The sequence below is a fragment of the Rhipicephalus microplus genome, chromosome 1 (genome assembly GCF_043290135.1).
Source record: "Rhipicephalus microplus isolate Deutch F79 chromosome 1, USDA_Rmic, whole genome shotgun sequence".
NCBI classification, from domain to species: domain Eukaryota; kingdom Metazoa; phylum Arthropoda; class Arachnida; order Ixodida; family Ixodidae; genus Rhipicephalus; species Rhipicephalus microplus.
The window spans coordinates 275,392,467-275,418,429 of NC_134700.1; the positions used below are offsets into that span (position 1 = coordinate 275,392,467).

Sequence of the window (25,963 nt, forward strand, 5' to 3'; positions counted from 1 at the left end):
CGTAGTAGGGCACCATTGTGCCATATTGCCCGTCTTTGTCCCTGGATGCGTGCATAGCTCGCGTTGAGGCGTTTTGTCGAAGCTTGCTTTTCCGCAAACGGGAGAGATTATGAGGAGAAGCAAATTTTTCTCTCTCAGTGTTGAAAGCTACTTTAGTAAGTGCGCTTGCAAGTCGTACGTGCGTGTGAAGCTAAAAGTAACCTGCATACCTAACGATCATTGAGCGTTGGCTAACGGACAATACATTCCGCGAGTACATTTTGAAGTATCTGCTTTTGAACCGAGGCTATGTGCTTGTACCTAAAGGGGTCATGACACAGTCAACCAACAGTTCGCTGTGCACAGTCAACCAATAGTACGTAGTAGCAGTAGAGAGTATATTGCGCCTTTACAAACATTAAAAATGCGATGTTATGCATGGATGGACGATGATCTTGGGAAACCAATCCCAATATGGCTGGGTGCCTTCTGATGGCATGTGAGCATTAAGTGATTATTTCCTTTCTGTTGCGTAACTGTATAGCCTATAGTGAATTCTCACACTTGTGCGACAGACGGCTTTTCTGTGAATAATAATTAGCTGAGGCGCATGTTTTGTATCCTGTGATGTTTCTCTGTTGCTCTCATGAAAGCCTTATCTTTACTTATATACATATTCTAATTGTTTTCTGCTATGCAGAGAGAGATAACAACCTTTGATGTGCCCGGTGTAGTTAGCCTTGTTTATCGCTTGGCTCCTGCTATGCAAAAAAAAAAATCACTGGAAACATTGTAATGAATGTGTTCTCAATGCTGTGTTTGCTATGATGTCTCGGTGTTGTGCAATGCTATTAATTAAAGTTGAGCGCTACTATCTTTATTTTGTTGGTGACAACGGCAGGGCTGTCAACATTCAATCACTGACGTGCGCTTTTTCTTGTCTTTGCAGCTTCCTCATGCGGACTCTCTCTGTGATAAGATAGACATCGAGGATTTGGGTGAGTTAACACCAGCCGCCGCTTAAGTGCTTGCCGTGTCTCGGGTGTCACTGTTTTTGATTCTGAAATCCTGACTGGTAGATTACCACTATCCCTCAAGATATATATATATATATATATATGTATATATATATATATATATATATATATATATATATATATATATATATATATATATATATATATATATATATATATATATATATATATATATATATATATTGTTAAGGCGTTTATTAGCCGGTCCACAGTGAGCAAGCACAAAGCACAATGGCGACAGTAACGGCCAGGCACGGGCTCTCAGCGCGAGTGGCATCCCTTTTGGGTAGACCCACTAGAAGCCACCTGAGAGTTCCACCAATTTCAGTGTTCGGAAGCTTCTTTACAATTACCCCTGGGTCGAAGAGGGAGCCGCCTGGCGACCTAACAGCTTGTAACTATGAGCGGGTCATAGTAAGCCTTCAGGCGCTCCACGTTGACTATGTCGCGCCCGCGACGGCGCATGTCCGAAGTTTGTTCAATTGGTTCGATCAGATAGTTGACCGGAGATGTGCGCTCGATGACACGGTAGGGGCCTTCGTATTTCGGGAGCAGTTTGGAAGAAAGGCCAGCTACAGAGGTCGGGATTGAGAGCCATACAAGAGAACCAGGAAGGAACGTGGGCTCAGAAGTGGCGGAGCCATCACGAATACTCTTCTGCCGCTCTTGCTCATGCGTCGTAAATGTCTTGGAAAGCTCTCGACACTCTTCAGCAAGCCTGGCTGTCTCAGAAATAGGTGCACATTCAGATGGATCCGGCGTGTACGGGAGTATTGTGTCGATAGTGTGTGAGGGATGCCTTCCGTACAGCAAGAAGAAAGGTGAAAACCCGGTTGTGCTCTGAGGGGCGGTGTTGTAGGCGTATGTGACGAAGGGCAGTATAGTATCCCAATTCGTGTGGTTGGCGGCGACGTACATCGAAAGCATGTCGCCGAGGGTGCGGTTAAAGCGTTCGGTGAGACCATTCGTCTGCGGGTGGTAAGCAGTAGTTTTGCGGTGGACAGAATGGCACTCTGTGAGAATGGCTTCGACGACTTCTGACAAGAAGACACGGCCTCGATCGCTGAGAAGCTCCTGAGGTGGACCGTGGCGCAGTATGAATCGATGCAGTAGGAAGGATGCGACATCACGCGCAGTAGCCGCAGGGATAGCGGCGGTTTCGGCGTATCGCGTTAAATGATCTACGGCGACGATGGCCCAGCGGTTACCAGCCGACGTCAGAGGAAGTGGTCCATACAAATCGATACCTATGCGCCCAAACGGACGCTGAGGGCAAGGTAACGGTTGCAGACTGGCTGGCGACGTGTGTGCTGACGGTTTGCGGCGTTGGCAAGCGAGGCAGGAGCGAATGAACTGCTGCACGTAGCGGTACATCCCGCGCCAGAAGTAGCGTTGCCGAATGCGATGGTAGGTTTTGAATACCCCAGAATGCGCGCATTGCGGATCAGAATGAAAGGATTCACATATCTCTGACCGCAGACTGCGGGGTATCACGAGTAACCACTGCCGGCCATCGGCGTCGTAATTGCGTCGGTGTAGAAGGCCGTCACGGATGGTGAAATGGCGAGCTCGACGACGCAAGGCACGCGTGGATGGCGTTGCGGATGGATCAGAGAGCAAGTCGATCAGCGGGCCGATCCAATTATCCTTTCGCTGTTCGGTAGCGATTATGTCAACGTCAATGGCAGAAACAGCAGCCGAGGATACTGAGCAGAGCACATCACCTTCAGGCAGAGGGGAGCGCGAGAGGGCGTCGGCGTCAGCATGCTGGCGTCCGTTGCGGTACAGCACGCGGATGTCGTAGTCTTGTAAACGAAGAGCCCAACGGGCGAGACGGCCTGAGGGATCCTTCAATGATGAAAGCCAGCATAGTGCATGATGGTCGGTGACGACATCGAATGGGCGACCATACAAATACGGTCGAAACTTTGTAAGAGCCCAGACGATCGCCAGGCACTCTTTCTCCGTGACGGTGTAGTTTGTCTCAGCTCTCGTGAGCGTACGGCTTGCATATGCTACGACATATTCAGGGAATCCGGGTTTGCGCTGCGCCAGGACAGCGCCGAGGCCTACACCGCTGGCGTCTGTGTGCACCTCCGTCGGGGCCGTAGGGCGTAGAATGGGAGGAGACGTCAACACATGGCGGAGCTTCGCGAACGCGTCGTCGCACTCAGACGACCACGAATTGAGGGACCCGTTACTTCCAAGGAGCTTCGTCAGCGGTGATATGATCGTGGCAAAGTTTTGTATGAAGCGTCGGAAGTATGAGCACAGGCCCACGAAACTACGCAGTTCTTTGACGGACGCAGGTTTGGGGAATTCGGCCACGGCCCGAAGCTTGGCTGGGTCAGGAAGAATGCCATCCTTGGACACGACGTACCCAAGGATGGTGAGTTGCCGTGCTGCAAAGCGGCACTTCTTCAGATTTAGTTGCAAGCCGGCATTGCTGACACGTGCAAAAACTTCTTTCAGACGTTGGAGGTGCGTGGAGAAATCTGGAGCGAACACAACAACGTCATCGAGGTAACACAAGCACGTGTGCCATTTCAAGTTGCGGAGAACGGTGTCCATCATGCGCTCAAAGGTCGCAGGTGCATTACATAGACCAAACGGCATGACGTTGAATTCGTACAAGCCGTCGGGTGTGATGAACGCAGTCTTCGGTCGAGCGTCATCAGCCATGGGTACTTGCCAGTACCCCGAGCGCAGATCGAGAGAAGAAAAAAATTCGGCTCCGTGAAGGCTGTCAATTGCGTCATCGATGCGCGGCAGTGGGTAAACATCCTTGCGAGTGATCTTATTGAGCCGTCTGTAGTCCACACAGAACCGCGCAGAGCCATCTTTCTTCGCAACAAGAACAACAGGAGACGCCCATGGACTGTCCGAGGGCCGAATAACGTCGCGTCTGAGCATATCATCAACCTGCTCGTTAATTTCCCGACGTTCAGCAGGCGACACGCGGTAGGGACGTTGCCGTAATGGTGGATGGGCACCAGTGTCGATACGATGCGTAACAGCGGACGCACGACCGAGAGAACTTCGCCCGACATCGAAAGAAGAACGATATTCTCGCAACAGGTTCAGAAGCTGGGAACGCTGTACCGATGTGAGGTTGTCATCAATGTAAGGGCCAAATACATCAGGAGATGATGAATCAGAAGTGGAAACAGCACTGATGGTACGCAAATTGGGACAACGCGAGTCATCAGGTACGTCCAGGACTTGTGCGTTATCCACTGGTTCCACTCTGCCGAGACATTCCCCTCGAACCAAGGTAACAGTGTACGGGGATGGGTTGGTCACGAAAAGAGAGGCGTTGCCCTGGGTGATTTGCACGGTCGCGAAAGGTACTAGCAACCCTTTCCTTCGGCAAGCTCGGTCGGATGGCGAAACGAGTGCAATTGTGTCGGAGAGTCCAGCGCTGTAGACAGATACACCCATCGTGGAGCTTGGAGGCACTATGGTATCGTCTTTCACGAGAATCTTGCTCTCTTTCGAAGAACTGTCTTCCGGCGTCAAATGCGAGAAGGGGGAGAGTTCAATTTCGGCGGCGGCACAATGGATGACGGCGTCGTTGCGGGAGAGAAAATCCCACCCCAGGATGACGTCATGAGAGCATGCGGGAATCATGATGAATTGGGCGACATACAGAACGTCCTGAACGACAACGCGAGCTGTGCACTCTGCTGTAGGATGGATACGCTGCGAACCGGCGGTACGAAGGGGCAATCCAGAAATTGGCGTCGTCACTTTACGAAGCAAGCGGCAAAATTTTTCGTCCATAACGGATACTGCAGCTCCTGTGTCAATAAGAGCAGATGCGTGAACACCGTCCACAAGCACGTCAATGACATTAGATGGGCGGCTCTGAGGGCTTTCACAATGCGATAGCATCGCAGTCCTTGCCTCGGGGACTGCGACGGCTAGTTTTCCCGCTCGTGAGCAGCTGAACTTGGCCGCATGGGGGACGGGGAACGACGTCGTGGAGACGGTGACCTACGAGAAGATGAAGCTAGGCGAGTTGGCGGTGGCATAGACGGCGTTTCCTCGTGATAGGTACGCCTGATCTGGCCAGCAACAGGCGAAGAGATATGGGGCGTCTGTACGCGAGTGCAATAACGTGCTACGTGGCCGGCGTAACCGCAGGCGAAGCAAATGGGCCGGTTGTCGGATGTGCGCCATCGGTTCGCCGGGGTAGGTCTTGTCCATGACGCAAGAGCCGATGGACGGAACGGTGGCTGGAAAGGCTGCAGGGGATATATATATATATATATATATATATATATATATATATATATATATATATATATATATATATATATATATATATATATATATATATAACAGCTGAATCTTACCAGTACTTAACTACTGACCAGAAACCTGGAGGCTTACAAGGAGGGTTCAACTTAAGTTGAGGACGACGCAGCTACCGATGGAAAAAAAAATGATAGGCGTAACCCTCAGGAACAAGAAGAGAGCAGAGTGGGTCAGGGAACAAACCGGGATTTGAGGATATCACAGTTGAAATCGAGAAGAAGAAATGGACATGGGCCGGGCACATGTCACGTAAGCAGCATAACCGCAGGCCATTAAGGGTGCTTCACCAGATTCCAAGAGAATGCAAACGCGATACAGGAAATTAGGTGGGCACACTAGATTACGAAGTTTTCAGGTTTAACGTGGCATCAGATAGCACAGGACCGGGTTGAATGGAGGAACGTGGGAAAGGCCTTTGTCATGCAGGGAGAATAGACAGGCTGATGATGATGATGATGATGTCTTTGCGCTTCAATACCGTTTACATGTTGTATAGTCTAGTCCAATGTTCCACACCTCAGCTATCATAGTACGGTAACAGTTTATAGGTCGGCCGGATTTCCTCATCAGAGGCGGATGCCCGCAAGCCCGCGCCTATATGGGCGCGCACTCCCGACTGACGTCACGAGTGACGTCACCAGTGACGTCACGAGTCGGTCGGCCAGTGACCCCGTGTTCGTGGAACATGACCGTGTTCGTGAGCGGGACTATTTCTTTAGTCGCTGAGGCGATCGGCTGCCGTGCTTCGGTCGTCAGTGCGGGGCCCGTTTTCACTCATTGAGTAGTGTCTGGCTATAACTATTGTTTAATAAAGTAATCTGCTCGGACGACTGAGTTGATTTGAATGGCAGTGGTGGTAGCATCCTCGATTTGTGCAATGGGGAATTATTCTCAAAAGGAATGGAATGAAAAACAACTTTACTGGGTCCGGCGGAACGCGACTGGGTCGTATGTAAAAAAAAAAAAATACGATGTTTCCTTTGTAAGCCCTATAGATTCCACACTAAATAAAAGTCGGGATCTTTTTTCACATAGAGAGCTATAGCGCGAACTCCAAATACTCGGGAATTACGTTACACACCCTGAAACCTTCATTTTAGCAATATTAGTACATCGATCCGTAATTCACAGTCTGTGTCTCCTAAAACATTTGCCAAAGAAAAAAATTGATGAAGGCTCCAACAAATTCTGGACATCTGTTCAATTATTTTTTTCCTTAATTATAGCTAAGCTTGACTACATCGAGGTTTTATGGAACCTCTTTGCTAAGTTTAACAACAAAATAATTAAAACAATACGAAAAGAGAGTTTCTCGTTAGTGCATAGCACAGTTTTTTATTTTAATTTTTATTTTTAAATGAGCTAGGGAAATCTCATTGCATTTCGTTGCTGGGATTACAGAGAAGAGAATGTTTTGAGGCTGGAACTCATCTCTCGATAGTAACAATGTGACGATCGCACGTCCTAGGAGTCTTCAATTTCGCTCGGGCTCGTATCTAGTCTGCATTATTCTTCCAATCTTTCGCCTCTCGCGATCACGAAGCCCGAAACTGTATAGTAATAGAAGTGTCCTTCCAATTCCGCGCTATGTCCTTTCAGCAAGCGCTCGCACTCCGAAGTTCCCCTACAGCAGCCTCGTATTTTTCAGCTCGCTGATGGTCGCTGATGCTGACTTTTCAGTACTCACGGCCGAGATGTTGTATCCCGTTGTAGCAAAGAAGGAGTATTTTATTTATTTATTCTTTGCTACGTGATTGGTCAAGGCTCATGCTTACGTCAAGAACGGGGGACGTGCGCGCGAGGCCGAACCATGCAGCAGTGACGCTCGGCAGAAATGTTCGCCGGTATTTTAAAGCGAGTTTGACAACCTGGCCAGGCTGGTTACGAGAAATCCCAGGGAAGCGCATGCACGATGCTGTACAGGAATACGACATTTGCGCGATATGGATGCATATATGACTAAATATTTACAGAATTTAGTTTTATATATCCTAATCCTAATGGCACTTCTACTCGATAGTACCGGAAGAACTTAATAGATGCTGTGGCCTGTATGGTATAAGTTGCTTTCGAACGCCAAAAACAGGCGTTGTTGAGACGTATCTAATGTGTCCTACAACGAACCTGTTGTAGATTTATACGAACTGTCTTGATTGGAAAACGTATGTAATTTCCGGCGCACTTCAAGGTTTCTTTATTCATTTTCTACTGCGCTAAAAAGTAGCCTAGGTTAAATAGCAGGTGCCTTGTCCTGTCCGCAGCGTTAATCATGCAGTTTTATCACAGCTGCATGTAACAGGGATAGCATCAAAAAAAATTAGAAAATTAACTCGACACGGTAGTCCAGTCACTCGGCTGCAGACCCGCATGCAGGTCGCGGGAGCGAGTCCCGGCCGCGGCGACAGCATTTTCGGTGGGGGCGAAAATGCTTGAAGCCCGTGCACTTAGATTTAGGTTCACGTTAAAGAACACCAGGTGGTCGAAATTACCGGAATCCTCCACTGCGGCGTCTCATAATCATATGGTGGTTTTGGGACGTTAAACGCCGACAGTTATTGTTCTTATTAGCATGCAAAAAAAGTATTCTATTGGTTGGTTTGCTAAAAGGAAATGTGTTGCTCTGAAACAGTACAAATGAAAATCAGATAAACGTACTTCAGGGGATGGTCGCCCGTTGTATGTGCGCACGCATCCAGATATTCGGCCCTGAATACGATTGCATTTTCATTTGTTCGAATGAAGCCTCTCAGCGAAGCCAGTTGATTAAAAAAAATGACTACCGGTACTAAAAGCAAAAAAAATAAAAAGCCGTCTGTAGAGAACTTGTTAATGTTATTCTTTCGGCTTAGCGTGCTACCGGTTTGGTGTGCCTGCGCTTTACGACGACAGATTAATTCTGAGTTCGTGTTAGAAAACTTTTTTTTTCTTTCCTGTTTTGGAGCTTACTCACTGTTTTTTTAATCACGAACATTTTGTTCGAGACGTTCTGGTTGAAGCTGGAAGGGGAAAAAACAACAGATATTTATCATATGTTTAAGCGCAGAATGAGCTCCCAGTGTCAGCATGCAGTGGCATCTTCTATATATATATTGCAGCGACAACTTACGATGTGCCCTTGACGTGTATTTTGTCTCTTATCTCTTTCTTGTGTTGCAGGTGAAGATGAAAACATGCTGTTTGTAAAGTTTTTCAAGTATTACCGCTGCTACGATCTCATTCCTGTCAGTGCCAAACTTGTTGTTTTCGACACAGAACTGCTGGTGAGATATTTTTTTATATTGTTTTCTCCTTTGCTCCTTTTTATTGCGATAGCAATTATATTCACATTCCCGGCTAGCTTTATATATATATATATATATATATATGTGTGTGTGTGTGTGTGTGTGTGTGTGTGTGTGTGTGTGTGTGTGTGTGTGTGTGTGTGTGTGTGTGTGTGTGTATGTATGTATGCGTGTGTGTATATATGTATGTAGGTATGCGAGTGTGTATGTGTGTGTGTATATATGTATGTATGTATGTATGCGAGTGTGTATGTGTGTGTGCTAGCCTCCTCTTTCTGCGAAGCGAACTTCGCCTTTCCTGCCGGGGTCGTCTGCTCGCCCGCTTATCTCGTGAGCGAAGAAGGGGAAGGGGGGGGGGGGCGCTTATGGTTGCCCCGCTATCGCTGCAACGATCAGCGCTCACCTTGTGCCCTAACAGCAGGCTGGAGCTTCTACGGGCTGCGCTCTCAACACGAAAAAAAAAATTGCCTGAGGTGTACCTGGAGCGGCAGTGTGCTCTTAAGGTTTTGTGGAGTTACGCGAGATCGGATGCCAGCCTTTCTTCGTAAAACATTTGAACATGTTGCTATCGCATTCATTGCTTCGCCCTGTTGGCGAAACTGTGGCTTTTTTTTGTTTGTCGTTGAAACTTCCCGCCTTAATTTTACCTTTGTTGCCTTCGCTTGTGCTACTTCAGTGCATGTAAACTAATCTGTAACGAGGCTGTCTGATATCGCATATATTTCCTTCCGTTACACTTGCGCTCTCGTCGCCTACATTGAAATATACGTTTGCGAAGGGATATTACTAGTAAATACAACTGTCGGCCTGGTTTCTTGCATTTGCCGCTTCGTTTAATCGAACAACCGTTAGCCAAAACCTCCTCAGTCGTGTAAAGTTAAACATCTTGCTCAAACGATATAACGTTCTTTTGTCTTGGCAATGTGTCTGGCCCTGCCTTGACCTTTTGTTTCCACCGTTTCTCCGTTTTACTACGGACTTGATTATCTCTCGCTGTATATGCCAAGAGCGGACGAAAGTGCGAAAACACTGACGTCAGCCCGCGCGGTGACGTCAGCGCATCGCTCTCAACTGCGCGCGCCGTGCGCCCGGCGTTCGCTGCGCGCTGCTTCCCCGAAGCGCCGGTCACTGTCACACATCAGCTTCAAAAGAGAAAAGGAAAAAAAAAAAGAGAGAGAGAGAAAAGGTGGGGGAGATCATCGCTAGATTCCGCTGCCTCCGCCTATTTCATGATTGCCCCAACGGGAATGTAATTGACGCTACCAAAGGTGACGGTGATGGGCTATCGTTTTCTTTTTTTTTTATATTGTATCCGCGTAGGTCGCGAAAGTGCTTAAGGGCCAAACCTCATAAGCGCGAAAATGCACGCGACAGCGACGAGCGACGCTATGAGCGACGAAACAGGGCCTTCGCGCGTTTTCGCGCGATCGCTCGGTTCTCCAGATTTGGAAACCGTCGCTCATCGCCCGGAAGTGCTGGGCTCAAGCAGCCAATAGCGAAAAACCGGAAAAGACAAAGACTACATAGGTGCACGTGACCCTGCCCGAGTCACGTATGCGCAACAAGAAATAACGCAATGTTTATTACGCATGTGCATACAAAAAGTGCTGCAAGGTAATAATAAACACTTTCCGTTTCATTACACAACAATATTTCTTATTTTTAAATTGCATGCCGCTCGCTACGCGGTTTTCTTGGTGCGAGTTGACGGCCTCATGCCAGCAACAGTGGAATTCGCTCGCCGAAGCCGTCGCGTGAATGAGGTTTGCCTGCGCTAGCGACTGATCGCGCGACGCCGATCTACGTCGCGTCGCTCGTCGCTGTCGCGTGCATTTTCGTGCTTATGTGGTTTGGGCTTAATTTCTCGTGACGCGTGCGATTGCCAACTTCCGTTGCATCTTTCGGCGAATTCGGCAAATCGCTATTCCTTCCTGCACGGCAAATCGCACCGCACTGTTTCGTTCAATCGCAACGCCTGCGCGATGGAAGCGTCAGAAATTGCGTAAGCTAGCGCCACCCGTCGGATGGGCTTCTCGCAGTAACACTTTGGGAGAGATAAGAAACAACCTAGAAATTAGTTTTGGCGTTGCAGTGAACCCGGAAGTACACGCGCGACAATGACGAATATAAAGGGTGCAAGGGCTGGTGATCGCAGATATGACATACGTGATCGGAGGCCATATTGCGCTAATAATCGCCGGATCTTGAAGGTCATTCTCCAGGCAACCACGGCTGCATAATCCGTGGCGCTAAGAATATTTCTTTGACAAAAGCCAGGGATGGGTTCACAGAAAAGATGTTTATTATTAATGAACGGCGGGCTGAGTTAGAGCTGACGTATATGATCCTCTTGGGGCCTGTTCGGAGCTTGAAAGTTGCCCCGCCGCTGTGGTCTAGTGTCTAAGGTGCTCGGCTGCTGACCCGCAGGTCGCGAGATCAAATCCCGGCTACGGCGCCTGCATTTCCGATGGAGGCGGAAATGTTGTAGCCCCGTGTTCTCAGATTCGGGCGCACGTTAAAGAATCATAGGTGGTATAAATTTCCGGAGCCCTCCACTACGGCGTCTCTCATAATCATATAGTGGTTTTAAGACGTTAAACCCCGCATATCAATCGGAACTTGAAAAAGTCGAAACCATAGGCGGGCGCTAAGTTCTCCTTAGGGAGGGGGGGGGGGGAGACGAAGGTTTGTCGCAGCGCCTCCTTCCCTGTTATGTCAAAGTATGGGGCTGTCTTTGGCCCCCCCCTCCCCCGTGTCGCAGCACCCCCTCCCTATTATGCCACAGTGTGGGACTTACTCTGTGCCCCCCCCCCCCCCCTCAGGAATTCAGGAATACGCGGTCGTTCACCCCTCTCCTCTCAGCTGGCGCTCCTGATTAAGAGTTACTGTATATGCATTCAAGAGGCAAAGTTCTGAAGTTATTAACTTTGAGTTTCCATTCTATTGAACCTTTCCTTTTCGTGTTAGTAACAGTAATGTATCTTTTTTTAACATAATATAAATTAAATATGTACACTTATTCCTGTCTGCACTTTTTTTCCTTTAAGTATACTCTCACAAATTTATTTTACACATAGGCACTACTAACTAAACTCTGCTGCTTTTAATAATGATAATTTTCAGTGTTTGCAAAATACAGTGGGCTTCTAGTTTTATGCCCAGCACAGATGATGTTTGTTGCAAAGCTTGAGCAGCTTTTCTAGTTAATTGCAGCTGCATTCCTTCCTAGTTCATTGCTCAGATGTAACCACACTAGATGGAAGTAATGATAAACATGCAACATGACTCAGTCATGGTGGGCATTTTAAGATGTTTTTTTACATTTTGTATCTCTTTGTAACAGAGCATTTCAGGCACTCTCTATATACCGTGCGTGCACTGCCTGTGTAACAATTATCACTAACATTGAAATAAATTATGCAGCTCTGCAAATGAGTTGGCTTTTAATGGAGACTCTAATGGCAGTTTTAATGTCACTGGAAAATAGTGGCAACAGGTAATGCATCTTGCTGGTCACTAGAGCACCATGTAGTCTAAGAACCAAGATTGAGTGATTGTACCAGTGAAGGCTAGATGTTCACTGGAGCGTGTGAAGCCATTGCTGGGATGTTTCTGAAGCATATTAGTCTGCAGCTTGTCACCACTTCAGGGCCATGCAATGTCACTTGCCTGTATACCTTTCGTCTATTCCATTATTACACATGCATATCTTGCGATGTTATGTTTATTTATTTTCCAGGTAAAGAAAGCCTTTTTTGCCCTTGTGAGCAATGGTGTGAGAGCAGCTCCGCTCTGGGACAGCGCCAAGCAGGAGTTTATCGGTGAGTCTAGCTCATCAAGACAATAAGAAAACTTTAGAATATGCGAGACATATTTGTACTAAATTCAGGAAACGTTATCTCGCGAATGTGTCATAAGAATGCTATAAACATTCCACAAAATTGAAATGTTCAATATCTGCTTGTATATTATACACCGTGCCTTGCTGCACCCTTCGAAACTTATGCGGGCTTCCTAATGCACCACCTGGGAATCGATGTTGATAACATGAGTGGTGTGGCCTCCCACACCTCTTAAAACTGTGCCGTTGCGATTTCATAAAATGTGTGCAGTGCCATCAAGCTTACCGATTTGGCCAACCTAACTCTTGTATCCTTTATAAAACGTGGTGTCTCTAATTCTGTAGTCTTCGAAAGTACGAAGAGCTTTGCTTTCCAGTAGGAGTGGCAAAGTTGGTCGTGCTTGTGCCACTTTTTGCAGCCACTCAGTTTATAGTTGTTGGCCGGCTATCTCGCCTTCATAAAATTAGTAATGTCGAAGGTTGGGCTGACTGGTTCTTCAGGATCTGAAGTGTAATGGCACAGCCCAGGACGAGGGCAGAAGTCTAAAACAAGCCCGCCATGCAACCTTAGTCGTCTAAATAAAAGCTAGAGGAATCCTTTTTTTTTCTGTTTGGCTTTTCTTCTAGTCCCTTTTCATTTTAGTATTACATTTCAGATCATTTAGACCACGAGCCGGCAACTTGCAGGCTGCCGGCCGCAGGACCGCACGCGGCCCACGAGGCAGTATTATGCTGTTCTCGGCATGGCGTCAGAGCCCCCCTTTCCTCCTGTCGCTTCTATCATAAGACCAACATGACATTTGGACCTCAAATGGTTTCCATTTGGCATTGTGCCCCATACTCAGACTTGGCTAGAATTCAGCCAAAGTTAGGCGAAATTTGTACATCATTGTCAGTTCAGCAAACTTGTTTGGTGAACTGACAAGCTAGCCTGCAAAGCTCCCTCCCTCTTGACTTGCCATGCAGCCGCCTGCCTTGTCCGTTTCATGCAATTTGGCCCTGCACCTCCAAAGGTTGCCAACTCCTGATCTAGACTGGCTCCTTCACAAACTCCATTTACCTGTGATATGCCATCAATTTATCGACAAGCTTGCTTTGCACCGGGTCAATATTAGCTCTGCATTGCCCTGATTAACATGTGCACTGTACTCTATCGATACATTTAAATTCTGATGTAGTATGAAAATCTTGACACATGCAACACTACAAGATTGAAAATCTTGTAGTGTTCCTAATAAATACTAGAAAGAATTATCCATCATTAAGGAATTAGAGAAATCCTTGATAAATAATTACCATGCTAATTGAGGTACAGCTTGAATAACATTTTGTAGTAATTTTTGTGAAGGGTGACTTTCGACATCGAGAAATAAATGTGACCGCTCTCATTTTTCTTAATGTTGACCTTTGTTCAGGTATTGCTGGGTTAAAGGTGATGCTCACCTAATGGCACTAATAAATAATACGTGCGATCAAAACCTAAAAAGAAAAAGATTACCCTCATAATGACATAGTTTTTCTATAGAACCCATGCATTGTTTATTAGAGGTCATCACAGTAAGATGTCTAGAACAGAGAACAGAATGTGGCTGTTGGAACTTAATAATAATTCAATGATAATGTCATCAGGAAATCTGAGAGAGAATGTTACGACAAATACTTTGTAGGTGAATGTCACATAGCTATTGCTTTGCTTCTGTTAATGGATGCTATCTAGCAAATGTGTTTGTTGGTGCAACCTTGTAATCCTGTTGATTGGCTCTCGCCAGCATATGTATTACTTACGAAATCCTGCTTCTCAGTTGCTCTGATAAGTGACATTGCGCTTTCCACTTTGCGTCCAGGGATGCTGACCATCACAGACTTTATTTACATTCTGAGGAACTACTACAAGTCTCCCTTGGTGAGTACTGTGAATCGGCTTTCTTGAAGGTTCTTCTTTTCTGAGTATATTGGGAACTGACGTCTAAAATTTACTGCAGGTGCGAATGGACGAACTGGAGGAACAAAAGATCAAAGCATGGAGAAGTAAGTTACATCTGAAAGCCTTACCTCACTACAACATTTTCAAACAACACTTGAAATTGAATGTCACTGGCACTTAAAAAAGTAAATACGCATGTTTGCAGCTATACATGCTAATGCACCTACAGAAGTTTTAAGAGAACTTCTCTTTTTCTTTACAGAAGTCCTCAATGACACCTCAAGGCCATTGGTGCACATTGGACCTGATGCAAGGTGTGTTTCAACATGCCAGAACACTAAACTTCCCGCATGTTTACTGACCACCAAATATCGGCAATTTTTTTGAACATGAATGTGACGTGCTCTAAAAGAACTGCTGTGACCTTTCATAATTATGACAGTTCAGAAGCCAGTGGTAACTGTCTTGGAAGCAAATGTTGCTGTATGAATGTTCTGCGGTGTTATCTACCTTGCTATTTATTCTGTTTTGTTTTGTTTCTTGTAGTCTGCAACAAATGTAGCACATTCTGCTTCCAATTTCACTCGAGGCAATCTGATAGTACTATTTTACAAAGGCAATTAACTTCTTGTGCTTCTTTATTTTTATTCTTATTCTTAAGCTTGAATCTTTTGTCTTCTGCAAATAGTGAACACTAGTTTGAATGATCACCGTCAATTTGGGGTGATTTCAACGACATCTTCCTTATGCACTTTTAGTAAAAGCGGTATAAAAGGTCACTTTTATCTTGTGGGGTATTGCAGGATGAATATACCTGAACTAGTGCCTGTCAAAGGATTCTTCTGGAAATTGAAGCACTGATAGGTGCTAATTCGGTAAACAATACATGTGCCCTCATGTAAAAGAAAAACTTCTGATGGTTTGTGAATATTTTAGAAACATGACAATCTGCTATCAATTTGAATACAAAATATTTCCTCTCTTATACACGTCTGCTTTGGAACCCATCTGGTTACAAGTTTTTGCCCACATCACTTTATGCATGCGCATAATGCTATTTAGAAAACAACAGATAAATTGAGGAGCTTAATAATCTGTTTCCCAGCTACCTAATTCAACATGACAATGAAAGCAGTAGTAAATAAGAACTCCTTGCACTATGCACATTGGGTTGAGCTCACTCGAGGATCGAGGTATAATGCTACGGCCCTGTATGTTTGTTGGAAAGGATGCATCAAATACGAAAAATATGGGCCAAATAAATTTGATTTGTTTTAAATGAAACAATATCATAGAATGCATAATGGTCAGGATATTATCCTAGAAAAGTTCCCTAAGGAACTCCTGTACAGTACCTAATAAATTCTCATAAAGGGACCGACAATCAATTATTATGGTACTATTTTTCTTTATGGAAAGCTTATCATTCAGTGAGTCTAATCACAAAATGGCAAAGTGAAAAACGCTGCGGAACATTTGTAATCAAAATTTTTCTATCTACAGCGGATATGATGTCGTATACTCGCATGCTGCAAACAATGAGCGTGGGAGTGGTTTGTGTTCGAGCATGTTGGTTTACTGCGCATGCCCTGCGGCTCGACTTGGTTAACTTGGTCCACTCATCATGCAAACTCCTCTTATGTTGCAAGCAGCCCAGAATTGAGACGAGCTGGATAATAATATACATACTCTAATTTTGAATAATGGCGCGCATCACAGCATCGGGCTGCGCAACTACGTGCAGGAAAGTGATCAACTTAATATTTCATAATCCAGCTTCAGTTCTCTTCCGCTAGGCTGCACCACATGACGGTTTTTGTCACTTTTAAGTGCAATTAAAAAATACAACTTTTACTCACAATGCAATAAAAATGCTGAAATTCGTGACTATATTTCGTAGTCTTTTCATTTCTATTACGATCTAATCAAACCTTCTGGCCAGTTGTCGGTCCTTTTACACTTAAAGAAAGTGTTATTCCTTATATCCAAATGCAAACAAAAGTTTTGTGCAGCGAATTTTTAACCAAATACAATTCAAAAAGTATAGCCTGCCAGATTTTTAAATATTAGATGTTCATACACCTCACTAAATAAGGTAGTAAAAATTTAGTAAGAAAGTCATGAGCACCGCGACTTCTACAAAAAAAAAAAGCTGCACTTGCCTCTTCAAGTTTTAGCTTGTTGTGGCAAAAGGCCTTTGCTAATCATATTTAAATTAGCTTTATTAAAAATTTAATTTTATTCATTAATGATGCATTATATTGGAGATATTGCAGCATTAGAAACGGTTCCGAAAGAGTCAGTCAAACATCAAAGAAGTGATGCTGTGTTTTTATTTCTGTATGTGTGCCTGTACTCACAGTCACTCCTTGCTTTCTTTTGCAGCCTGTGTGATGCGATCACAACGCTCATTCACAACAAGGTGCACCGACTGCCAGTCATTGACCCACAAACGGGGAACGTACTCTACGTTCTGACACACAAGCGGATTCTCCGCTTCCTTTTCCTTTATGTGAGTAGTCGAGAGAAGGTCAAGTGTTGGAGAGCCATTCTCAGTTTGTGTTCTGTAGAATCTACAAGCTCACTGTTCAAGCCAAAGCTGTCTTAAATGTAAATTATTTTTGTTGAGCCTCTGGTATCTTTTTATCTGATGTCATAGGTTGTAATAGGAGAAAATTGAATGGTATAAATAAAGCATCATCAGTTAAAGATCAAGTGTGGGTCAACAGCGGTGGTTATAGAGAGTTATAACATGGCTGCCAAAAAAATGAAAGTGAAGTATATACTAGAGTAGATGGGGGAGAAGGGAAGGGGGCTATGTCGGCGGTGGCAGCAGCACCAGCAAATTTTAAAAAATGGGCATAATATAGAGAACGCTAAAATGTACATTTAATTCATGAAAAAGTTTTTCTTCCCAAAGCCCTGTAAATGCATATTTTAAAGGATTAGGACATTCATACTCGATATAGCTTTGGGCAATTATTGAAGTTCAAGCCAATCAATCTATTGATAAGATAGCTGCTGCTGAGGCAGAATATAGTCCTCCATCTTTATCTGGAATACACTTTCACCCAGCAGTAAATTTAGAATAGGCCATTAATTATTATCTTTTTGTTGCCATTTCATTACTGATATTTGATTACTGTGCATAGATTAGTTCCTTGCGATCTTTGTACTTGCCGTCAACATTTTTTGTGCTTCTGTAGGATGTTCTAGAAGTGTACTAATTCTTTTCTTTTTTTTTATTTTGTGTGAAGTACTACGAGTTGCCCCATCCCAGCTATTTGGATCAGACACTTCGGGAGCTGAAGATTGGGACATATGAAAATATTGCCACGGTAATATAATTTTGTGTCCAACTATGAACACTTCCTTGTAACAAAATTCTTGTCCTTGAAGTGTTATAATGATAGTTTTATTTCATCAGGAAAATAGTAATGATGTTTTGTTTCATCAGAAAGATAGTAATAGTGATGTTTACTAATTCATTAGTTTTCGCAACATCAGCAACGCATTTGTATGCATGGCAGCCTCTCGGTAGGCATAGGTCAGCTCTTTTTACTTATGATGAGGTAGCTATATAAATAAATGTCTCTTACTTATGGATAAATTAACTATGCCAGGCCCAAATAATTATTCCTACCCAATTTCCAAAAGTGATAAGCTCAAATTGTAGTTGATTCCCATTCAGTTGAGATGGTCACAAAGTTTATTCAATGGTAGTCTTGCTACCATTGTACCACCAGAAAACTTATTTGTGTGATCACTGTTTGACATGGTCTGTGGTTTCTTATTTTTCTTTTTTATTCTAACCCCTCAACAGACAAAGCCTAGCACGCCATTGATTGTGGCACTAAATCAATTCATCAAAAGAAGAGTGTCTGCATTGCCAGTGGTGGATGATCGAGGAAAAGTCGTCGACATCTATGCCAAGTTTGATGTTATTGTAAGTAACAGCCTTGTTTGAAGCTTTCAAATTGCCAGGTTCTCTTCTGTAGAGCGTGTATGTTCTCATGAGGCCCGTAATATTTTTTGTTTGAATGTTTCCAGTTATTTCATGCTTGGAATGTTTCTCTTTCCTGGGACTGCTCTGAGTTGTGAAGTTTCTATATCTTGCTTACTGCCATTTATTCTAGCTTGATGGATATGTTTTCAGATATTAACTGTAGTTAAAACTTGATTTAACAAAGTGATGACTATTCTGAAATTATTTAGTTAAATCCAGAACTTCCTGAAATTCTGAAAGTCATTTTTCGGTCATTTGAAACCTAGAATTGTAACGTATTTAGATGCTACCATGGCATTTTTGGTGGTGAACCAAGCCTGCATGTCTGACAAGTCCACAAAAGTAGCCATAGAGCTGCCCAGGCATGGAATGATGCAGGCCAAGAAGGTGGTCATGTGAATCTATGACAGGTTAACAGTATGCGATGACAAGAGAAACGAATGTAGTGACTCTTCAAGCAGGCCGAGCAGGAAAGTTGCGAGGAGATGATCAGTTCGATCTGTTGCATAAACTATGAATTAATAAAAGAAACTACCACCAGTACGTATGAGCGCTACCGTGTTTGTGTTCTGTGCAATGGTGTGGCGAGCAGTCTGGTCAACGTAAAGAGCCTAGATATTTTAACGCAATAGAGTTGGATGGAGCACAGGCTTGAAGAAAAACTTGGCTTTCTCAAACTTAGGTGAAGTTGCTGCCTTTGTACATTGTTATTTCAAGAAAAGCTTGGTTAGATTGGGTTTCGGTCAAGTTAGCTTGTTAATTCGGGTTGATGACAACACTGAATCCCCTATGATTATTTTGAGTGCAATGAGATTTCTTTGTTAGACCTGAAACTTTGTAAGATTCAAATAAGTTTCATTATCTGACTGTATTTGCTTTCTTTCTCATGAGTTGATAATGGATAATGTAAAAGTGTCATATTCATTGTTTAGCTGCATTTATTTATGTTTGGGGACTACACCTTAATTGTTACTGTTAGTTAATTCAAGTTCGCCCATGTAATTTCTTTTGATTCTTGCAGAACCTGGCAGCTGAAAAGACATACAACAATCTTGACATAACAATCAAGAAAGCTCTGGAGCATCGTGATCAGGTAAGCTCTAGCGGAATCACTCTTAACCAGTCTTTAAAATTGAAGTGATTTGACGTTTTTCTATCAAAACATTGTATATTTTTACAAAACTAGATAGAATGAAGTTTGAATATGACATAAAACTTCTATTTCAGGTGAAAATTTTATTACAAGAACTAGGAACTCTAAGGCTGACTACAACCAATAGCTTAATGAATTTCTACTATAAGAAGAAATTTTGCTATAGGGAGAGCCATTTGCACTGACCAGGGATGTGTGAGCTAGATGCATTTGGCTACATCTCTTTATGCACATACTTTTCGGGCTTTGAAAAATAAGAAACGGGTGCTACAGTCAGTTATTTGTCCCGAAAGTGAATATATATGAAAAAAGAGTGCAGCCTAAAGTAGTGTGACATGGTCAAAATTTAATAAATGCTATTGGGCTTTTGTTGCATTGTCGTATTGGAAATGATAAAATTCTATGGTCTCTGTATGTTATGGGACAGCATTAACGATACTGACAACTGGCCAGAATGTATGCTTAGATCCTGGTGGAAAAAAAGAGACTATGAAATATAGCGACAGGTTCAAGCATCATTTTCGCGAGCTGAGTAAGATTTATATTTTAAGTTGCCCTTAGTAAAAAAAAAAAAGAAAACTATGTCATGAAGCCTAGCAAGAAAGCCTCGAAACTGTATTATGCACTCATTCATTTTTTCGTTTGAAGTGTGATGTTTTTATGGATCCAAATAGTGCTCAATATTCAAAAGAAGTGGCAGGGCCTTCATGTCAACTAGTCGAACATGTTGAGAGGCAGCGAATGCACGTGGAAGGCTTGCAAGCACTCAAAGCACCAATACAAAGGGCTCTCATGCTCAACTCCCATTGTTTTCAGTGTGTGTTGTGTGTATAAGACTTGATAGTCACTGCAGACTCAAAATTCTCCACTGCACTAAGAAACACAGAGAGCATAAAGATTGGTTGATGAAACATTACGGCATAATAAGAATGGTGCAGCTTCGGTTGAACATCACCGGATGATAATTTTAGGTAATGTGTGTCTTCAATAAAATGCTTCCGCCTTTTCGTCCCCCCCCCCCCCCCGCTACATACTGTATATTTTTGGACACTCGGTACCACTAGATGCTTTGATTTAGCTAATTAGGAGCAGTAAATGTACGATATTAACTCAGGATTAACATATTGCTGTTACCGAAGGTGTTGATATTTTCGTAAGTGCTTTGTTGTCTTGACACAAATATATGTAACCACTTTTTTATGCCGTTTTTTTTCTTTCCGTTTCAGTATTTTGAAGGGGTGCTCAAGTGCACGTTGGACGACACACTAATGGCTGTCATGGAGAGAATTGTCAAGGCTGAGGTAGGCTCTGATTTTTTTATTATCTAATGATGTTTTTGTGAGCTGTTTTACGAAAAAGAAAATTGCTGCGGCAAAGATAAATGTTAAGTCTGTCTAGTGTAAACAGATCGATTACAATAGCGATGATCTCTCGGCATTAATAATCTGTCTACGTATGCCTTTCCATAAAACTGAAATCGAATTAGAATGTGTTTTGAATTTCTTGAATGGTGCAAGTGTTTACGTCATGCACACACTATGCAAATTCGTTAAGCTGTTTAACTTACTCAACAAGCACATCTATTTACCGAACACCAGGAGTCTCGACGTTGATGTGTACATCTCCTACAACAGAAATTGAAATAATTTCATCATTTGAAAATATTAAAAGAAGTGGAGCTTTAGGTATTATAGGTTTTCAAATAAAAGCTTTGAAATATGTAATAGATTTAATAGCTCCCATCTTAATACTTATGTTCAACTTGCATCTCAGTACTGGAGTCTTCCATAAGCACATACAGATTGAAGAAGTTAGTGCAATACACAAAAGAGGCGATACCTCCGCACTTTGAAATTATAGGCCAATTTCCATTTTACCAGTACTTTCTGAAGGTATAGAAACAAAATCATTCACATGAGAATAACATCTTAAGGCAAGCATTCCGTTCTGTCCACTTATCAGTTTGGGTTCTGGCTGAAAACATCTACTGAGCTAGCATTGCTGAAGCAAAAGAAAGTAACAAATGCAATAGACAAAAAGCTTCTTGTCCTTGGAATTTATATTGGCTTTTTGAAAACATTTGATTTAATCAATAATGACTGATAAGTAAAAACGTGGCAAATCCCATATACTCCGGGAAGCAGTATTATGCGAAGCATGCCAAGGTGAGGTGACTGCGTGGTATAATTAGCGAAACATTACGAAATGACGCTTGAGATATATACAAACATCGTATGCACAGACATATGTACAACAGTTGCATATGTTTTACGTAACAAGTGGTTTACACTTGTGTAAAAATGGCAACAACACGAGTGTTAGCAGCATCAGAAGCGGCAAGCTGATATGTGGCATCTGTGCTCGCGAGGATGGCAGCCCTGGACACTGCTACATAGAGCAACTTCAGTGGATGGCACTTCACTTCAATTGACATAAACCAGATGTGATGGCTGTATGATAGGAGTAAGGTTGCACTGTTATAAGATTTGACAGCCAGCACTGCAGCCACAATGGACGTTAACGAGTATTATGCCTGAATAGCGTCTTCTTAAAAAAGAAGTATCGAGATCTGGCGTGGCTCTGTGGTAGAACACTAGATTGGCATGCAGGATGCTTGGGTTCGATTCCTGTTGGGGTCCTGATACATACCTACTTTTTGTGTTCGTCGGGTCAATGCTGCCAATGTTAAAGTTTCTCTTTAATGCTCTCACGTTGAAATTACCTATGTCTGTTTTTGCCGTTCCTGGGTATACATAAACTGTCAATCAACTCTGGCACATACCCGCATACTTGCGGCATATACCCGCTCGTGGTATATGGGTATGAGCCACACGTGCATGGCGGAAAGGGTTGGGCGACGTATGTCGCAGGATTGTCGCATTCTTTATGTCGTGTCCAGCGAGTCATATTTGTCAGACGATCTTACCCTCTGTCACACACTTCGAGCGAGGCCCCCGCCGATCCAACATTGACATGCGGCAGACTCGCAGGCTTCCGCTTTACGCTTCGGCCTGCGATGCCTGAAAGGCCTCGAAGTGGCACATTTCAAATTTATTTGCAGGTCTGTCGACCCGTACGGAGTTTGCACCTGTGGTGATGAATGAGCCTGATCGACACAGTCATAGAGCAGACATGGAGATTTGATTACACACAAACAAGCATTTAATTAAAACAAAGGCAAAGGCAGGAGTTAACAAAAATAACAGAGGAAGAGAACTGATACGCGATGAAAAAGAACGGCTATAAAACAAACTATGCTCTAAAAGAAGACCATAAGAGGTACAAACAAAGAGAAATACGTGGATTGTTAATAAAATGACGACAAGATGGAAATCAGAAAAGAGGGATACAACGAAAATTACATGAATAAGATCATGGTCGCGCTTTTGAATTTCTACGTGCTACGCAGTGCACACAACTACATATATTTAATAAAAAGGCTGGTTATAATAAATTAAGTTTAAAAAAAGTCACAATAAAAAGCTCCATACGAACCAGGCCAGCTTTTGGTACACGTAGGGGAGTTGACGGGTGCCGCTGAAGATCTCGCCGGCTTGGTAGACGACAAGGTTGCCCGCAATTGCAGCCGTCTCAATACGTTGCGCGGGTCACTTCATGCTCGCCGCCTACGCGAGACTCGCGACACTGACGACCGCACTTCTTGGTGGCTGTACGTCAACTGCCTATTCCGATGCAGTCCAAACTTTTTCAGGGGCGTACGCGTTCTCCCGTCCCATCGGGAGGTAATTTCCTTTTTTAAGACCGCCCGTGCCCCTTTCGGTACAGGTGCAGGGAAGACAAGCCGGCGCCACGCTGGGTCGTTAGTTGCCGGATGTCGTCCTCCCAACACAATAGCGCCCTTCCTTGAAAGATGGGGCCCGCGGACGATCCGAAAATTGGAGTCGTTTGTGACACCCTCACACACTAATTTTGGTCCACTCCAAGCCCAGGGTGGGATCACAAGAGCACCCATACGTAGGCGGCTAGATAGATAGGTAGACAGATACGCTAAAGGTGCCTGCAGCATTCAAAGAAATGCTTTGCATTTAATGAACTGAGTCACTATGGTGTAAGGACGATTGCTATTTATTTGATATGATCATGCCTTCAACATTTCAAACACATTGTAGCACACAATAATGCTCGACCGGATGCCCAGTGCATTAGGTCGTGAGTGCTTCAAGGCAACATTTAAGCTCTCTGTTGTTTTTATCGTAGTTAAATTAGATATTTCATTCTAATAACCGGTCAACATATGCTGACAACATTACTGTGCTCATCACCGGTAGCAGGGAAAATAAATTATGTTTTGTAGGAAATAAGTTTCTGCAATACATATGTCAGTGGTTGCAACAAAATTGCGTGAAAGTTACGTAGTCAGGAGTTTAACTTGTCAGGTAGGTATCAAGATGAGGGTGTCGAAGCGCAGTGACTGACCAAGTCAAGGTTATTAATAAAGACACACTTTTTAGGGCCTATATGGGTTTTGTTCAAACTCAAGGGCACGGTGTTAGAATAGTTTAGGTGAAGCGACGGCGCATTGGAGTGAGGAGAAATCGGGGACCTCTTTCCCTTTCTTGCCGGAAGGAGGCGCGCGCGGGACGGAGGCCGCCTGGCTATACCCAGCGCATACCTGACGCTTCTAACATTCAGTGTTTTAGCGTGTTTAGCTGTATCGCAAGGCCCTGTGAGGATTATGTGGCAGGGTAATATCATATGTTAAATATAAAGACTTCGTAGTGTTTTACGCCTGACTGTTCGGCATGCGGCGTGAAGCTCATAAACACCACATTCGGCCTCGGCAACACCGTGGGCTAGGTGATCGTTCCCGTATTTTGTCTGCGAAATTTAATATGCAGTTGTGTGGCGCGTGTTGGAATTCACCCTTCATTTGCCCTCGAAAGAATAATTGGTGTATTTGCGGTCAGATCATATAAAGAGCAGGTATCATGCGTAAGGGGCATTTCACATATGAGATCAAGTGACCCACCAGAATCTTTTATTACAAACCAATTATTTGCAAATTCCGTAAACATCTGCGAGAAAACAAATGCTCTAATGCAATGGAATAGAATAACTCTATTTAGGTCTTTCAAGGCGTGCAGTAGCACGTGACTCGCCGCTCCCAGGTCGAAAATGCAGGATTGAAAGCGAATGCAATAAAGTGGGCGACAGCTTGTGACCGATGGCCGCTCTTTGATATATTCAAAATAAACAGACTGCAAGATATATAGGTTACGGTGCGCCAAGAATTTTATCACAGTATTGGCACGATCTACGAATTTTACATATTTTTGCCTGAAATAGCGGCTTTAGCTCGAGTACTGTGTGGTGCGGCTAAATGATACGAAAGAATGTAGGATAGTACTCAAGGTGGTAGTAAAAAGAAAAAAAAAAACACTTTATTCATTAGACAGTGCATCATCTGTACCAGCACAACATGCACTAACAGGATAAAAGTCACAACACACTAGACAAGCTTTGAAAGCTTTCGTAGCTTCTGCGTCTTGTCTGCGTCAACCTTCCGCAGCTGCTTACAGTATTGCCTTATCCTGACTCCAACATAATAATGAAACACTTTCGACATAATATCCACTTTGTGCTCATGACAGGGAAATGATAACATGGAATTTTCTACTACATAGTATATTGTCATGTCATATGCGTGCTTTTCTCCTGCATGTTTGCAAAATATTGCTTCAACTTCCTTTAAGAACATAAACAGGCAAGTGTTCGGGTGTACCAGCCCCCCTCGCGTCTTGCAGGCTACTAATGCAGCTTCAGGCTTCGACGCTGCATTACTTGTAGCTGCCAAGCCATTGCGGCATTGTTGACAAGTGGTGTTCTTCAATATCTTCCTGCACAAAAATCCTACCACATAATAAATTATACAGTCAGTCACATTATCCGACGAGGATATATCCGAAAAGACATTCTCACACTCAGCTTCTTCTTCCACTAAGCCGTCTAGTTTATGTTTCAGTCCCTCCAGACGCGACTCTAGAGGAGCAGATTCCTGAAATGCTGACGTTAGGTCAGAGAGGCTCAAAAGGCGTGGCTCTTCACTAATCTGTACCTGGCAGTTGCCAAATTTTGGCGGCTTCACAAGGCTATGTATTGAAAACATATTATATAACTGCAAAAACGTAGGTAAGCAAGGGTGGTCATTCTGACCGTTTGCTTGGCACCATTTCACGTTTGTGCACCCCTAGCAGGGCACAAAGATCTGAACAGCATGTCTGTGACGAATAACGAAAGGCACAATCGGAATGGCACATGGTGAGCCATGATGGATTGGTCGTTAAACGTACGTCAACCTTCATTACCACGCGCCAGCCAGCGCGTGTAAACTTAACTTTACACGTGCCAAGCATAATCAGATATGGGGCATGCCCAACGACAGCCCATGAGAGCAATTTCTA

At 43.8% G+C, this 25,963-nt stretch overlaps 1 protein-coding gene across 11 annotated transcripts in view; it reads left to right on the forward strand.

The window, feature by feature from the left end:
* LOC119188214 (5'-AMP-activated protein kinase subunit gamma-1-like) overlaps positions 1–25,963 on the forward strand; it is a 383,279-nt gene that overhangs the window by 351,580 nt on the left and 5,736 nt on the right. For all 11 annotated transcript variants that reach the window (XM_075895085.1, XM_075895099.1, XM_075895073.1 and 8 more), the window contains 11 exons: positions 929–977; positions 8,493–8,596; positions 12,357–12,438; positions 14,303–14,361; positions 14,441–14,486; positions 14,645–14,696; positions 16,768–16,894; positions 17,640–17,720; positions 18,206–18,328; positions 19,410–19,481; positions 20,768–20,842. In XM_075895085.1, coding sequence (XP_075751200.1) covers positions 929–977; positions 8,493–8,596; positions 12,357–12,438; positions 14,303–14,361; positions 14,441–14,486; positions 14,645–14,696; positions 16,768–16,894; positions 17,640–17,720; positions 18,206–18,328; positions 19,410–19,481; positions 20,768–20,842 — 870 coding nt within the window. The remainder of the gene's footprint in view (positions 1–928; positions 978–8,492; positions 8,597–12,356; positions 12,439–14,302; positions 14,362–14,440; positions 14,487–14,644; positions 14,697–16,767; positions 16,895–17,639; positions 17,721–18,205; positions 18,329–19,409; positions 19,482–20,767; positions 20,843–25,963) is intronic.